At 39.8% G+C, this 13221-nt stretch overlaps 1 protein-coding gene across 2 annotated transcripts; it reads left to right on the top strand.

Moving 5' to 3' along the window:
• The first annotated feature begins 1871 nt into the window (after nucleotides 1-1871).
• LOC116312217 (F-box/LRR-repeat protein 3-like) lies at nucleotides 1872-11683 on the top strand. 2 transcript variants are annotated; one of them, XM_031729580.2, is made up of 6 exons: nucleotides 1872-2168; nucleotides 5114-5318; nucleotides 7162-7326; nucleotides 7436-7558; nucleotides 8138-8309; nucleotides 8518-11683. In XM_031729580.2, the coding sequence occupies exons 2-6, from the start codon at nucleotides 5115-5117 to the stop codon at nucleotides 9156-9158; spliced, it is 1305 nt and encodes a 434-aa protein (XP_031585440.1). In that variant the 5' UTR covers nucleotides 1872-2168; nucleotide 5114; the 3' UTR covers nucleotides 9159-11683. The 2 variants fall into 2 exon arrangements, with proteins under 2 accessions (XP_031585440.1, XP_031585441.1); XM_031729581.2 differs by lacking the exon at nucleotides 1872-2168 and adding an exon at nucleotides 2237-2706.
• The last annotated feature ends 1538 nt before the right edge of the window (nucleotides 11684-13221 follow it).

Raw genomic sequence — 13221 nt, 5'->3', positions numbered from 1 at the left:
AGCACAAATCCCCCCAAAAACCACAGAAATATGATTTTTTTTTTAAACTTTCAAATGGAGCCAATAATAATGTGTTCATATCAATCCTGACATTTCTGCAGATGACAACTAAGATTAAAAGAAGCTGATTATAATAAAGACGCATGGATTTCGAGAGCATTTATGATTCAAACTGATAACCTTTCTCATGTCTTCTCTTTTTCTTTTGCAGTTTTGTTGAAAACATGGTAACAAATATTTCAGACGTTCAAGATGAAACTGGCAGATAAGAGACTCCTCGCTGCGTGAAGAGACGGCGATGCAGTTGGAAGCCTGTTGTGACTGCAGTTTTGATGATCCTGATCACCGACTGTTTTCACTCAAATCAATAAATAGCTGAGTCTGAGTGCATAACTGCAGCGTATGGCAGAGGAGACATTCACTGTGCAGAGCAACACAAAGCAATTGGAACTGGAAAACAACCAACCAAAGCAAAACTGTTTGTCTTGTTCTCCAGCAAACCCGTCCTACCTCTGGAGATCCTGACGCACTGACGTGCTCGTGCTGCCTTACTGGCTGGGTGGAGCATTCTTCACGCTCCTTCTTTCTGTGCTCAGAATTAATGAACTGGCAATTGTTATAAGGATTGCCCAGCCAAGGTCAGGCTTTAAATTTAATAAAATTTAATTTGATTTCAGAGATATTAGGCACATGAAAGATACTGGAGACCAAGGTAATGCTATCTAGAGTATGTTTCTGATTAGACACAATATTTCTAAGATTTTTAGGGCTGAGCATAATGACCTCAGTTTTTTTTTTTATTGGAATTTAGAAGTAGGGAATTACAGGTCATCCATGTTTTTATGTCTTTAACACATGGCTGTAATTTAACTAATTGGTTTGATTGAGCTGGCTTCATGGATAAATAAAGCTGGGTATCATCTGCATAGCATTGTAAGTGTATGCAGTGTCTGTATTAATATGACCTTATCACTGACCAGTCTTCACTGTGCAGGGCATGGTGAAGGAGAGTACACACTTATGAGCCAGAGGCCTGTTGAGCTGAATAATGCCATTGCCACTGGGACAGTGACATGCCAGGACAGGACTGTGTTCCCAGTTTGAAGCAGAGGATTAGTTAAAATCCTGTGGTAAGACTGTTTGAACATGACACTACCTGTGCACAACCAATATTTTATCCTGACTGAGAGAGAGTAACAGTCTATATTTACTTCCTAGTATGGTGGCCTACTCTCTTAAATATAGTGGCAATTGCTCTCCTGTGTAACCCCAACGCTCTGCATGTCCACCACTACACCATACACTTCTTTCTTTTTGCTTGTACTACTGTCTCCAAACCAGATATCATAGCAGGTCTCATTATCATCTTGTAAACCTTTGCTTTCAGTCTTACTAGTTTCTTTCTGTCACAAATCACCTGTGACACGCATCTCCACCCTGTCCCCACCTCTCTGGTGCTCTATTTGGATGGTTGACTGCAGGTATTTAAACTTCACTCCACTCCTTGCAGTTTTCCTCTTACACCTGCCTCACTCATTCACACACATACATTCTGCCTTGCTTCTACTGGGTTTCATCGCTCTTCTCTCCAACACCTCCATTTTTCAGGTGGTATATAAATTAAGTTTATTACTGTTGTTATTATCATTATGATAGTTAGTATCATTATTATTGGTAGATACTTTTTAAAAATTTTTTAATAGGGATATGTAAATTACACAGCATAAATGTCACCCTTTGGATTCATTTGGATTCAATGTCATTTCTTCACTTTTCATTGAAACCCCTACAGCTGTGTATGAAAACATCTTAGGGTGAAACAGCTCCCCCTGCCGACCGTTCACGGTAACAGCGGAACGGCTGTAATAAGCCCACTGGCTGCTCCGCACAACAACACAAACGCCATCTTTAGCTGACAAGCGAAGTAGCGAGGCTGAGAGTTGAGAAGCGAAACTAGGTCAGGCGCTCGGAAAGCCAGCACACTTTTGAAAACCTCATTTCACCAGCTTCCCGGCAGTTTTCGCTAACCTCTCGACACACCGTGCTGTCGTATGGTCCAATGTGTTTGATCGGTCGGCCAGCTCGGACGCAGTTTTCTTGTGTCGGTCCCGGTTGACGTTCAGTGATCGTCTCTAAATAAACAGCCCCACGGAGGAGGTGAGAACCAGGTGAGGATAAATAACTGCCGCAAACCTGTAAGTGTCTGATGGAGTTGTTTTTAGTCACTGGTTTATGTTAAGTGGGTAGACTTCGCTAAGAAGTTGCCAAGATGTACAGCTGGACTGAGCTAAGCTAACTCCTGACGGGTGTGTTGTTGCTGTAAACTGCGGTGGCATTAAACGGCGTCCACAGCGTGGCATTTATGCGTGGAAAAAGGCGCTTTTATTAAAAGACAGCATCAGCGAGGATTAGCTAACTTTGAGCCAGCCTGTCCAGACGGTGCTGGTGGTTGAAGCAGAGGGAGGCGTGTCCTCCATTTGTACTGTTTTCATTTTCAGGTGGGCAGAAGAAACGCTGAAGGAAACACGTAGGCTGTTCCTGCAGTTAATTACCAGAGTGTGTGAGGCAAAACACGCGGGATGGCCCAGCGCACACAGTACACAGGACAGACTTCCAGGATAGACGGAAATAAACATGTTGCTTTCTAACTTCGCGTACCTGTGAGAATCGACCGATACTGGGGAAACGGGAAAGCCGATCGAGGCAGTAAGCTGTTTTAAATTGTTAATGATTAAAGAAACTCGTCACGAGTGTTTTTGTTTGGAAAACCAGTCAACTAGTTAAGCAGTATCCATGCAGCCACAGGTTAAAACTAAAGAGGTATTATTAGAAAACAGAGTACACACACACACACACACACACACTTATATATACACACCTTAGTGGAGAGCAGAGTAAATATGCTTTTGTGATGTTCTTTGAAGTTTTTTTTATTCTTTTCGATTTAGTTTTTTGGTTTTCAGACTGCGTTTGCGTTTCCCGTGTCCATTTTATTCTTTAAACATGTTCAGCATTAGTTTTCATTAATTTAGCTGTTAGTTTTATTTTTTTTGGAATTAAGATAAGATAAGATAACGTTTATTGTCATTGCGCAGTCATACATAGTAAAATAGTACTATGAAATTGGAAAACTGTTATGTGTTTTGACAAGAATGACAGGTCAAGATACTTCATTTATATATTACGTGATATAAAAATGCAATATTATTTGTGTTTTCATGTTTTTTTACTAAAGTCCAGTGTTTTATTTTTTGCAACTGCAGCAGTATGCAAACGTTTTGATTATTTAGATTTTATATGTATTTATATATAACTTTGCATTCTGTATGTAAACATGTGCAAACATACATGGAAATACAGTATAAAACGCAAAATTGTTTGTACAGTTCTAACAAGCTTGTAAATCGATATTTAGTATGACCACCTTTGTTATTCAACACAGCCTGAACAGCTTTTGTGTAATATCTTTAGTGGGTTTCAGGGATAGTTTTTCAGAGTTCTGTACTATGAAGCGAGTTTTTTTTTTTTTTTTTTTTTTTTTTTTTTGTTTTGTTTTGGTCTGGGTACCTACCCCTAACCCTATATTGCCATGGTAACCTATGCCATAGACCTAAGGTTCCAGATTAGAGTTCAACAGGTATGAAATCATTGCCTATTGACCATTCCTGGAAGATCCCTCAGACCTCTGTGGGGAGAGCATGAGGATCTATTTATTAAACAGTGCTGGGTGTGGAGCCGAGAGGATAAAAGCTAAAGCTGTTGAAAACAGGTTCTGTTCAGGCTGTGTGTTTTGGATCATTGACAAACTAAAAAGAAAAAAAATGCAGCTGTTGCCAGTCAGGTGCTTTTCAGATACAGTACATGGTAGATCAAACTCTGACAGCACTTCTCTCTGAATGCATTTCCTTCATTTTTGTGCAGATTCCCCACACCACTGGCTGAAATGCAGCCCCCAAGCCTGCTAAAGATAGTTTTTAAGGCCTGTCGCATTTCTTTGTCCAGTTTTCGCAAACTTTTTGAGACACTCTGCACACCATACTGAGATATTAGAAGTTGTTGGCTAATAGTACTTTGGAGGTCACCTTGTTGGTGCAAAAATACTATTTTGATGGTTAGCAGATTATGCTATCTTAAGCATTTTTCACAGATTGAGCTAAATACATTGGAAACAGATTGTGTCCTTCTTACAGGCTACTAGTAATGAAGTGCCCGAGATACAATGTAAAACTGGTTCTTTGCTAAGTCAACTGTTATGTGTTGACACTACACTGTTAATTTATCACTGTGCATGTACAACAAGATTATGGGTGCTCCCCACCAACTGTGCAGGAATAAAATATAAATGGTAAACGGCATGAATAAATGGCAAACAAGAGAAATTTATACAGTCAGGGGGATATATACAAAACAAGAGAAATGTATACAAAAATAAGAGAAAGGCACATTAAAGAACAATTGACTGAAAATGAATGAATGAAAAAGCAACCAATGTCTAGAGATGAACTGCAAAATGCCTTCTTAAATGCTGGGTAACTATTATTCAAACGCACTTAAGAAAATACAAGGAAGTCGAGCTCATTTTAAGCAAAATATAAAGAAACAAGGGGTGGCTCAAGAGTTTTGCACAATGCTGTAGTTTTAGTTAACTGTAAAAACCTTTGTCCTCAAATGTTCTAGATAGTCTTGTTTAATCAACTGCTAATTTTTGACTAGCTGAATTCACCAAGTTATTGACCTAACCATGGGGTCATGTGATTGGAGTCTAATTTAGCACGGAACCCCTGACAAAGGAGAAGCACTCCTCCTGGTTTTCATTGATAATCTATAGGCACTGGTAGTTTTGTCATCTGGTCATTTTTCAAAAGAGTCCATGTTGCAAATGTTGCTATGAAATGATTTTTGTTTTTGTTTTTAATAGTTCATAACCGAAAGTAAGCAAATCTATCAATAATTAACCAGATTATCCAATAAAAATATTTGTGGCTTTAGGGTCATGTGTCAGGCTTCCATATATGGGCTGCAAAAATAAAAACAACTGGGATAACATGCACAATGCTGAGAAGAAAAACTCAGCCCATCTGTCTGGATTTTAAACCCTCATCTGTTCACCCAGGATGAAACGAGGTCTCCAAGGGAACGAGCAGGAGGATGGAGGTGGAACCAGCGGTGGGTGTCAGAAGACTCTTAAACGGTCCCGCAAGCAGAGGAGGGAGAAAGATTTGGAGGACGAGGAATCCCGCTGGGAGTGTCTGCCACAGGAGATCCTGCTCCACATCTTCCAGTACCTGCCTCTACTGGATAGGGCTTTTGCCTCCCAGGTACCAATATAATAATGAAGTAGCATTTATAGCTTCTCTTAGTTTACAATATGTAGCAGGGGGCAGTATTTATTAGTTGTAAGAACTAGAACAGCACAGTCACATTTTTTTTCCCCCTCATACTCATGTGTAACCCTTGTTTGTATTGCTTTACTTACACGCTACATTGGCATTATTATACCTAATGGTTGCTGAGTTTATCTGATGGAGGATTATGAGCCTTAAAGGCCATAAGTGGGTGCTTCAGCTTGACTGTGATTGTGATACATGCTGTATTTGTACATATAATGAGAGAGGTCTTCATTCGGCTAAACTAAGAAGGTAAAGCAGGGTTCTGTTAGTTTGTGGGTATGGGGTCATGTTTCAAAGCACTGCCTCAATTCGAACTGCTGTCAGTTTCTCTCTTCTTTTTTTTTTTAAAGTTGCAGCATTTTGCTGTTAATACTTTAGTGGAAGGTTATTCATTCATGAGGGAGATCAACAAGATGTTTTCAGTTTGTCTGCACAAATAAAATGCAGCATGAGCAGCTGAGTGGTAAATATAATGGAAAATGCAAAAGCATATAATATTTTAATGTTTGACAGCTTTGCTGCTGCAGACAAAGAACTTCCCCAATTCACTTGCTTGTTAAGCTACAGTACGGCTGTTTCAGTGGACTGAGACCAAATGCATTGCAGTATTATAAAGTAATACTGTTTATGAGCACATTTTAATTTATGTACAAAATTTTAAAAAAAGCAATATAAAGTAATCAACTGTCTCACCAGCAGATCTCACATCGGGATAGTCTGACTTCATTGTGCAGCAGTTCAGTTTAATTTTTATATCAAATTACAAGAACAGGTCTTTAAGATTATTCAAGATCTCGTATGTGAGGAAAAGGATTTTAAATTTGATTGTGAAATTAACAGGGAGCCAGTGAAGAGAAGCCAGTCAGTTTTCTGGTGCTTCAAGTTCTGATTAGAGTCATTTTCCAGCTCAAAGCATTTTAATAGAGCAGAAAAAAGGAACCAGCTGCACAACCAAGGCGTCCGAGTTGGATCCTCCAACTTCGAGGTGGGAGATTCAGTAGATATTGAAGTTTGGATAGATGGTATAAACAAAGCATGCAGGCAGATTCCAAGAGCTAAGGCTAAGGCTTTGCAGTTAAAAAGAAAAGTGGTTAGACACCAAAATGAGTGATCTCCTTTGGCCACACTTCACCTCTCCACTGTCTCATGACTTTAAGCTTGGTAGTTTTTCTACCAAAAGAAAAAATTAGTCACAATCCTGCAGAGGGCACCCAGCAGCAGAAACGTATAAGAAATGTTTGATTTATGTGTTATGTATATATTTACACTCATGAAACAGGCAGTGAGGATTTTGACACTTCTTAATTTCCTTTCACACCCAGTTGTCTAAGGAAGCTGATGCGATGCGGCATGTTTGAAGGTTCTTACGGCTTCACACATGCTTTATTAATACCGCTGGCTCCTTTTTTTTAAAAATCATTATTAATATTAAATACTTATTTACCAGTTTACTGTGCCATGTCAAACAGATGCTACCTACTGCTACAATATATTAGTGGTATTTATTTTCATATTTTTTTAATTTAACTTCTGAACATTATGATTACGTAACTCAGCAGGAGTTTAAACTGTAAGCAAGCGGATGTACAGTGTTGCTATTTTCCTGTTTCAACAAGTCATATCCTCGACATTTGTGCCGGGGTGACGCCTCTAAGATTAATTATTGGTTTCTCTTCTCTTCGTCACATTTTGTCCTCTTGCCTGACGATGGAAAAAAAAAGTATTTTTGTCCTCAGCATGAAAAACTGAAAAGTTTGTGTTGTTGCTGCAGGTATGCAGGGGCTGGAACGAGACCTTTCACATGCCAGAACTGTGGCGATGCTTTGAGTTTGAGTTGAACCAGCCAGCCAGCTCCTACCTGAAGGCCACACACCCAGACCTCATCAAACAGATCATCAAGAGGCACTCGGACCACCTGCAGTATGTCAGCTTCAAGGTACAAAAGAGAGGGGGGCAGTTTGAGGTTACAGCAGTTCAGTGATGAAGCGAAGTGGATTTTTATGTGCTGCCCAACTCACAGTGTCATTTTCTCTGTGTGCTGCCAGGTGGACAGCAGCAGAGAGTCTGCAGAAGCAGCGTGCGACATCCTCTCTCAGCTGGTGAATTGTTCTTTGAAAACTCTGGGGCTCATCTCCACAGCCAGGCCCAGCTTCATGGAGATGCCTAAGGTCAGCCTCAGCAAGAGGGTCACGTCGTTTTCATTTTCAACTAAAAGCAAAGCTTAGACGTGACACCACAAGGTGGGGCGTGAGCTTTGCAGAGCCTTAGAAATGAGGCATGACTGAGAAGATTTGAGAACCACTGAAGCACTCAGACATGAGCGTCTCTGAATTGTAACGCACCGCAGAGATCTGAAAATCCACCGCTTTAGAGCTCCTTTGATTAATGCCTGAAAGGAAGCTGGTCTGATTAAAGTCAAGTGCCTGTGGGAAGGTCTACAAGTTGATATCTCCAAAATCTTGTACTCAGCCCCTGTTTTCTTTGAAACTTTATCTCAGAAGACAGATCCCACAGATGCATATAATGTAAAAGAAACTCTGTGGATTTGTGGTAATTTGCTGTGCCGCGGTCTTGTTTTGTTTGCAGCTTTTATTTTACAACCACCTGCACAAATATGCATCTGCTCGTAGACAAACCTGAAAGTTTCAGTGTGTATGTGTAGTTGAATTAGATGCTTGTTACTAGATCTGTCTGCAGATTTCTTAAATAAAATGTTTGCTTATTGTTTCTCTCTCTTTGTTCAACAGTCCCACTTCATCTCAGCACTGACTGTGGTTTTCGTCAACTCTAAATCCCTGTCCTCCCTGAAGATTGATGACACGCCCGTGGATGACCCGTCTCTTAAAGTCCTGGTGGCCAATAACAGCGACACGCTCAAACTGCTCAAAATGAGCAGCTGCCCTCATGTTTCCCCTGCAGGTACTGACAAATGAGAGAAATTAGGGGCCTTAATGATTAGTAATGACTAATTAGTCATTGTGTAGAATTTGATTGATTGATTGAGAACTGTTATTGCTGAAATTGTAAGGTTTCTCCCTTGTTTCTCAGGGGCTTGGGTGCGATTTATAGACGTGTTGTACAGGTTGCCAGTAAACACTGCATTTATTTTTTGGGCATGTATTTCCAGGCATCCTGTGTGTGGCTGATCAGTGCCATGGCCTGAGAGAATTGGCTCTCAACTACCATTTGCTGAGCGATGAACTTCTCATCGCCCTCTCCTCGGAGAAGCACGTGCATCTCGAGCACCTCCGCATTGACGTGGTCAGTGAAAATCCCGGCCAACAGTTTCACACCATCAAAAAGAGCAGCTGGGACGCCATGATGCGTCACTCGCCTAAATTTAATCTGGTCATGTACTTCTTCCTCTACGAGGATGAGTTTGGCCCTTTCTTCCGCGACGAAATCCCCGTTACGCATCTGTACTTCGGCCGCTCCGTCAGCAAAGACGTGCTGGGGCGCGTCGGCCTCAACTGCCCGCGTCTGGTCGAGCTGGTGGTGTGCGCCAACGGGCTGCGACCGCTGGACGAGGAGCTGATCCGCATCGCCCAGCGCTGCACGCAGCTGTCTGCCATCGGCTTGGGAGAGTGCGAAGTGTCCTGCAGCGCCTTCGTGGAGTTTGTCAAGATGTGCGGAGACAGACTGACGCAGCTATCCATCATGGAGGAAGTACTGGTTCCAGATCATCGCTATGGGTTGGATGATATCCACTGGGAGGTGTCAAAGCATTTGGGTCGCGTCTGGTTCCCAGACATGATGCCTACGTGGTAGAGCTCTGGTAGAAGGCTCATCTTTCTTTTTTTTTTCTGAAAACATGAAGAAAACTGATTTTATTTTAATAACATGTATTGATTTCAGCTGCAAATTTCTGTATATAACTTGTATTTAGGTGTATATTTATAGATTATAATATACGTAATTTGTAACATTTAGTATCTTGTTTTCTTCAGCCCTTGAATACTGGATAAATATAGTGTTTGAGGAGGGTTTGGGAGTGTCACTTTTCCAGGGGGATTAACAAATATGTCTGGCAACTAATGGCCTGTTTATGCTCGCCGTTTTTGCCCTCGCGAACGGTGACGTACGACGAAAGTGACATCACATCCGCTGGGTCAATCCGCACCTTTTATTTGTCATTCTGGACAATAGTACCAGAAACTTTTGTAGCTTCGCACAGGTGTCCGTGTCATTGCTGCAGCAGCTGGGTTGGCGGTGCACTCGTGTCAGAATTAAACCTCTTGTTTAATTCTATCATTGTAGTTGTTTTGCTTCTGGTTTTGACTTCTTCTCCTGTGCCACCGCTAATGTGGATGTTTTATGTCAGCGGTGACACCTGTCATTCAGGAAAATCCTGCTTTAAATGATACCGCGCTATGGCGACGTCACAGTTGGCGTGCAGAACGACCGATCGGGTGAGCGTAAATGGACCCTAATGAGTTGTTTCATCCACACAAGATGCATGTAACAAATATGAATCGGTTACAAACTAACAAATATTCCTTTTTGCCTTGTAATTGTAATCCCTTTAAAATAAATCAGAAACTTTAAAGCTCTGAGCTTAATTTCACTTAAACGAGTTAACATGCAGATGTTAAAGAGATTATAATCACCACACTGAACCCAGCGTCTTTGAAGCCAGGCAGTTTACTCTTTGTGTGGTAGAGAAGTACTTGCAGTAGAAGGGGATGATCACCATTATAAGCTAATGTATTTTAGTACTCATTCAAAGTACAAGAATTTTATTTTATTTTTTTCATGGTGAGGTGACAGCTTGTTATAGATCGTGGTTGCTGATCATGTGACTAAAAGGAAGGAGGCAGCAGCACAGACAGTACTTACTTGTTTTGTCTGCTCCTGCCATCCATCACTGTGTCACTACTTCAAAAGCACATTCAAATAAAACTGAACCTCATGTTTCTGCCCTGTGTTTGATTTCGGACAGCTAATTGTGCAGGCGTTTTTCTTTGGTCGCTTTGGCCATGATCATGTTTGTCTTCATATACTGTATAAATATGTGTATATATAAACATATATGTGCGTGCGTGTGTAATGTACGATAGTTTATTTTCTGCATTGCCTGCACCCACGTTCCTGTAATTGTAAATATAAAATCTGTTATATTTAAAAACAAATGTAAGAGAGAAATTCTAATCATATATCTGTACATTTAATGATTCCTTTCAATGCACTTTTACCCTAATGAAGGTCCCGAGAGTAGCATTAGGGAAGGAAATTGGACAATTTTGGAGCTAAATGGTCACAGGATTTAGCAGCGGTTCTGCAGTCTAATAACTCTGAGCCACCTTTTGTAGTTAACTTGATTTTATAATGTTCATTTCTTACAAATATTGAGATTATAAGAATTTAAAGTGGATTTATCTTATTTTTTTGTTAACTGACACACAGTCAGTCAATCATCCTGGGAAACCAAAACCCACTATATAGCACAGTCACTGATGAAGCTTCAATTTCTAACTTGAAGAAATATTAGCGTGATTTAGGAAAATTGTAACTAATTGGGAATTAAATTCAGAATTTCGAAGGTTACTTGATTGAAGTGCGCACAGTTGTAACGTTAGGGCTGTGTTCTTCAGCCTGTCACAGACACAGTTGGGCTTTCACAAATGAAGCGGATGGTTGTAGATGATATTTGTAATCGTGCAGCCCTGCAGACGGGACAGTATGGCAGCTGAATGTTGATGTAGCCGAGTGTTTTCATGAATGTATAAGCATGAAATATTTATCTTTCTCTATTGTTTTTGTTGCAGTGGACTGAAAGCTGATTTAAGTTGGACACCTTTTAGTCTGTCAGTCGTTATGTTCCGAGTTTACGAGGTTTATATTTCACCTTGTCTGTTTGTTTGTTTTTTACTTTTTATTTTTTGGGCAAATGTTAATAGAAGAGCCACTCCTTTATATTGATATTGTACCCTGTAACAGGCCCTGTAATAGAATAGAATAGCCTTTATTGTCATTGTACAGGGTACAACGAAATTGGAGTGCCACTCCCTTGGTGCAAAATGCAACGTCTTACTTGTAAGTTTTCTGTTTCTGCGAAGCTGCCACGCCTGACAGTGGACTTTGTCCTTTACTGACACACAGTACAGTTTATGGTGTATCTATACAAATACAAATGCACATAATGCCGTCTGTTGGTTAATATTAACCACATTTGTGTTGTGTTTGTACATGATTATCGTAGTATCAGAAAACTGGCCGAGTAAGGGCTGCAGTTGTATAGAGAACAACATGTTGTTTATATTCAATCTAAATAAAGCTGCATTGTATTGAGAAGATTTTTTCGGAAAGTAAAGTCTCGTTCTTTTCCCGAAGAGATGAAGCATTCCAGTAAAAATCCCTTTTTAAAAAAATATATATATATTGTACTATAAAGACAATGATGTGCTTCAGTTCACATGGGTTTAAGTTCTTTGACCTGTTTCAAGATGATATTCAGAGTTCAGTGAGGTATTTATATAGATACAGACTTTATTAATCCCACACTGGAGAATTCACAAGTTACAGCAGCACAAGGCTCAGTAAGAAAAAACGCATTAGAGATATATGAGGAAAAAATGAGGAAAATTAATTAAAAAAAAGACGATGTACAAATAAAACAAGCAAAAATACTATAAAAAGCAAATTTTTATGATGTGCAAATGGTTGCTATGTACAGTAAAATATACTAGAAGACGTTTCACTAAGCTGTTTGTTTAGGTGTATATATAGTGAACTGGGAGAGATAATACATACACACATATACGAGCAGGTATCTATTCTATACGCCTATTTTAAAGTCTGACTGCTCTGTACTGCTCCAGGAAGTTAGAAAAATGTTGCCATTGTGCTACAGTGGTACAAAATCAGTGAGAAATGTGAATTTAGATATCATAAGATGCATTCATAACTCTCTGAGAGCAATAAAATGCAGTGTTGTTAAAGATACCTCGAGTGTAATGTATTAATTAGGAGCAGACTGTTGTTGGATTCTCTTTAATCCATATTTAGCCTTCTTTAAGTCTTTTCTCTCGATCCTTTGTCCTATTTGACAGTTTGTGCAAAACATCTTATTTAGAAAGGCTAAAGGTTTATTAAGAAAAACAGGCTAAACATTCATATCACTAGCTTTAAAAATAAGCTGCCGCCACAAATAGGCTCACGCTAATGCATATGCTGCGAGTCACCTCGTTTTAATTTTGCTATGCAAGAAGCTCAAAAAGGTTGAATTACACTTCAAACACCCTGCGAGGAAACTGGAGAGAAAAGGAATAAAGTGTATTACCAAGCGAGCAAAACTTTATTTATGCAGCAATTACCTCCAAGCCAAGTGCTTTTCAAGCAGCTTTATAAACAGCAGTAAACATGAAGACATAAAAATAGACACGAGCAAGAGAGGACACAATCAAGTAAGAGTTCCATTAAGTGAAATCAGATAAAAGACGTAACCTGCGGTGCTGTCTCGTGTTTCAGCCACAGCTAATTAAATTTTTAGGTCTCAGGATTTAAAAGGACAATAAGTGATATTTCTTAAACAGGAGAATGCTCTGAGCTCCTGAGCTGTGGACTAAGAGCCGATGAAGTCAGATTATTGGTTCACTAAGATCCACAGTTTGGGAAGATTAAACTTTCTTTAAATTACTCACTTCATGTGCAAATATGTGCTTATATAAGTACATTTGTAAGCATTAACACATGTATAATTATAAACTTTACCCATGTAATTGGTGTTATTATCTATTTAAATAGTGCCAGTTCACAATATCAGTTGCCCACGGCGCCTCCAGAATTTTTTCATAGGGATGGCCAAGTGAGGGCCACTAAAAACATTGGGGCA

Source organism: Oreochromis aureus, linkage group 1 (assembly GCF_013358895.1).
Source record: "Oreochromis aureus strain Israel breed Guangdong linkage group 1, ZZ_aureus, whole genome shotgun sequence".
NCBI lineage: Eukaryota > Metazoa > Chordata > Actinopteri > Cichliformes > Cichlidae > Oreochromis > Oreochromis aureus.
This window is presented reverse-complemented; position numbering and strand designations above follow the sequence as displayed.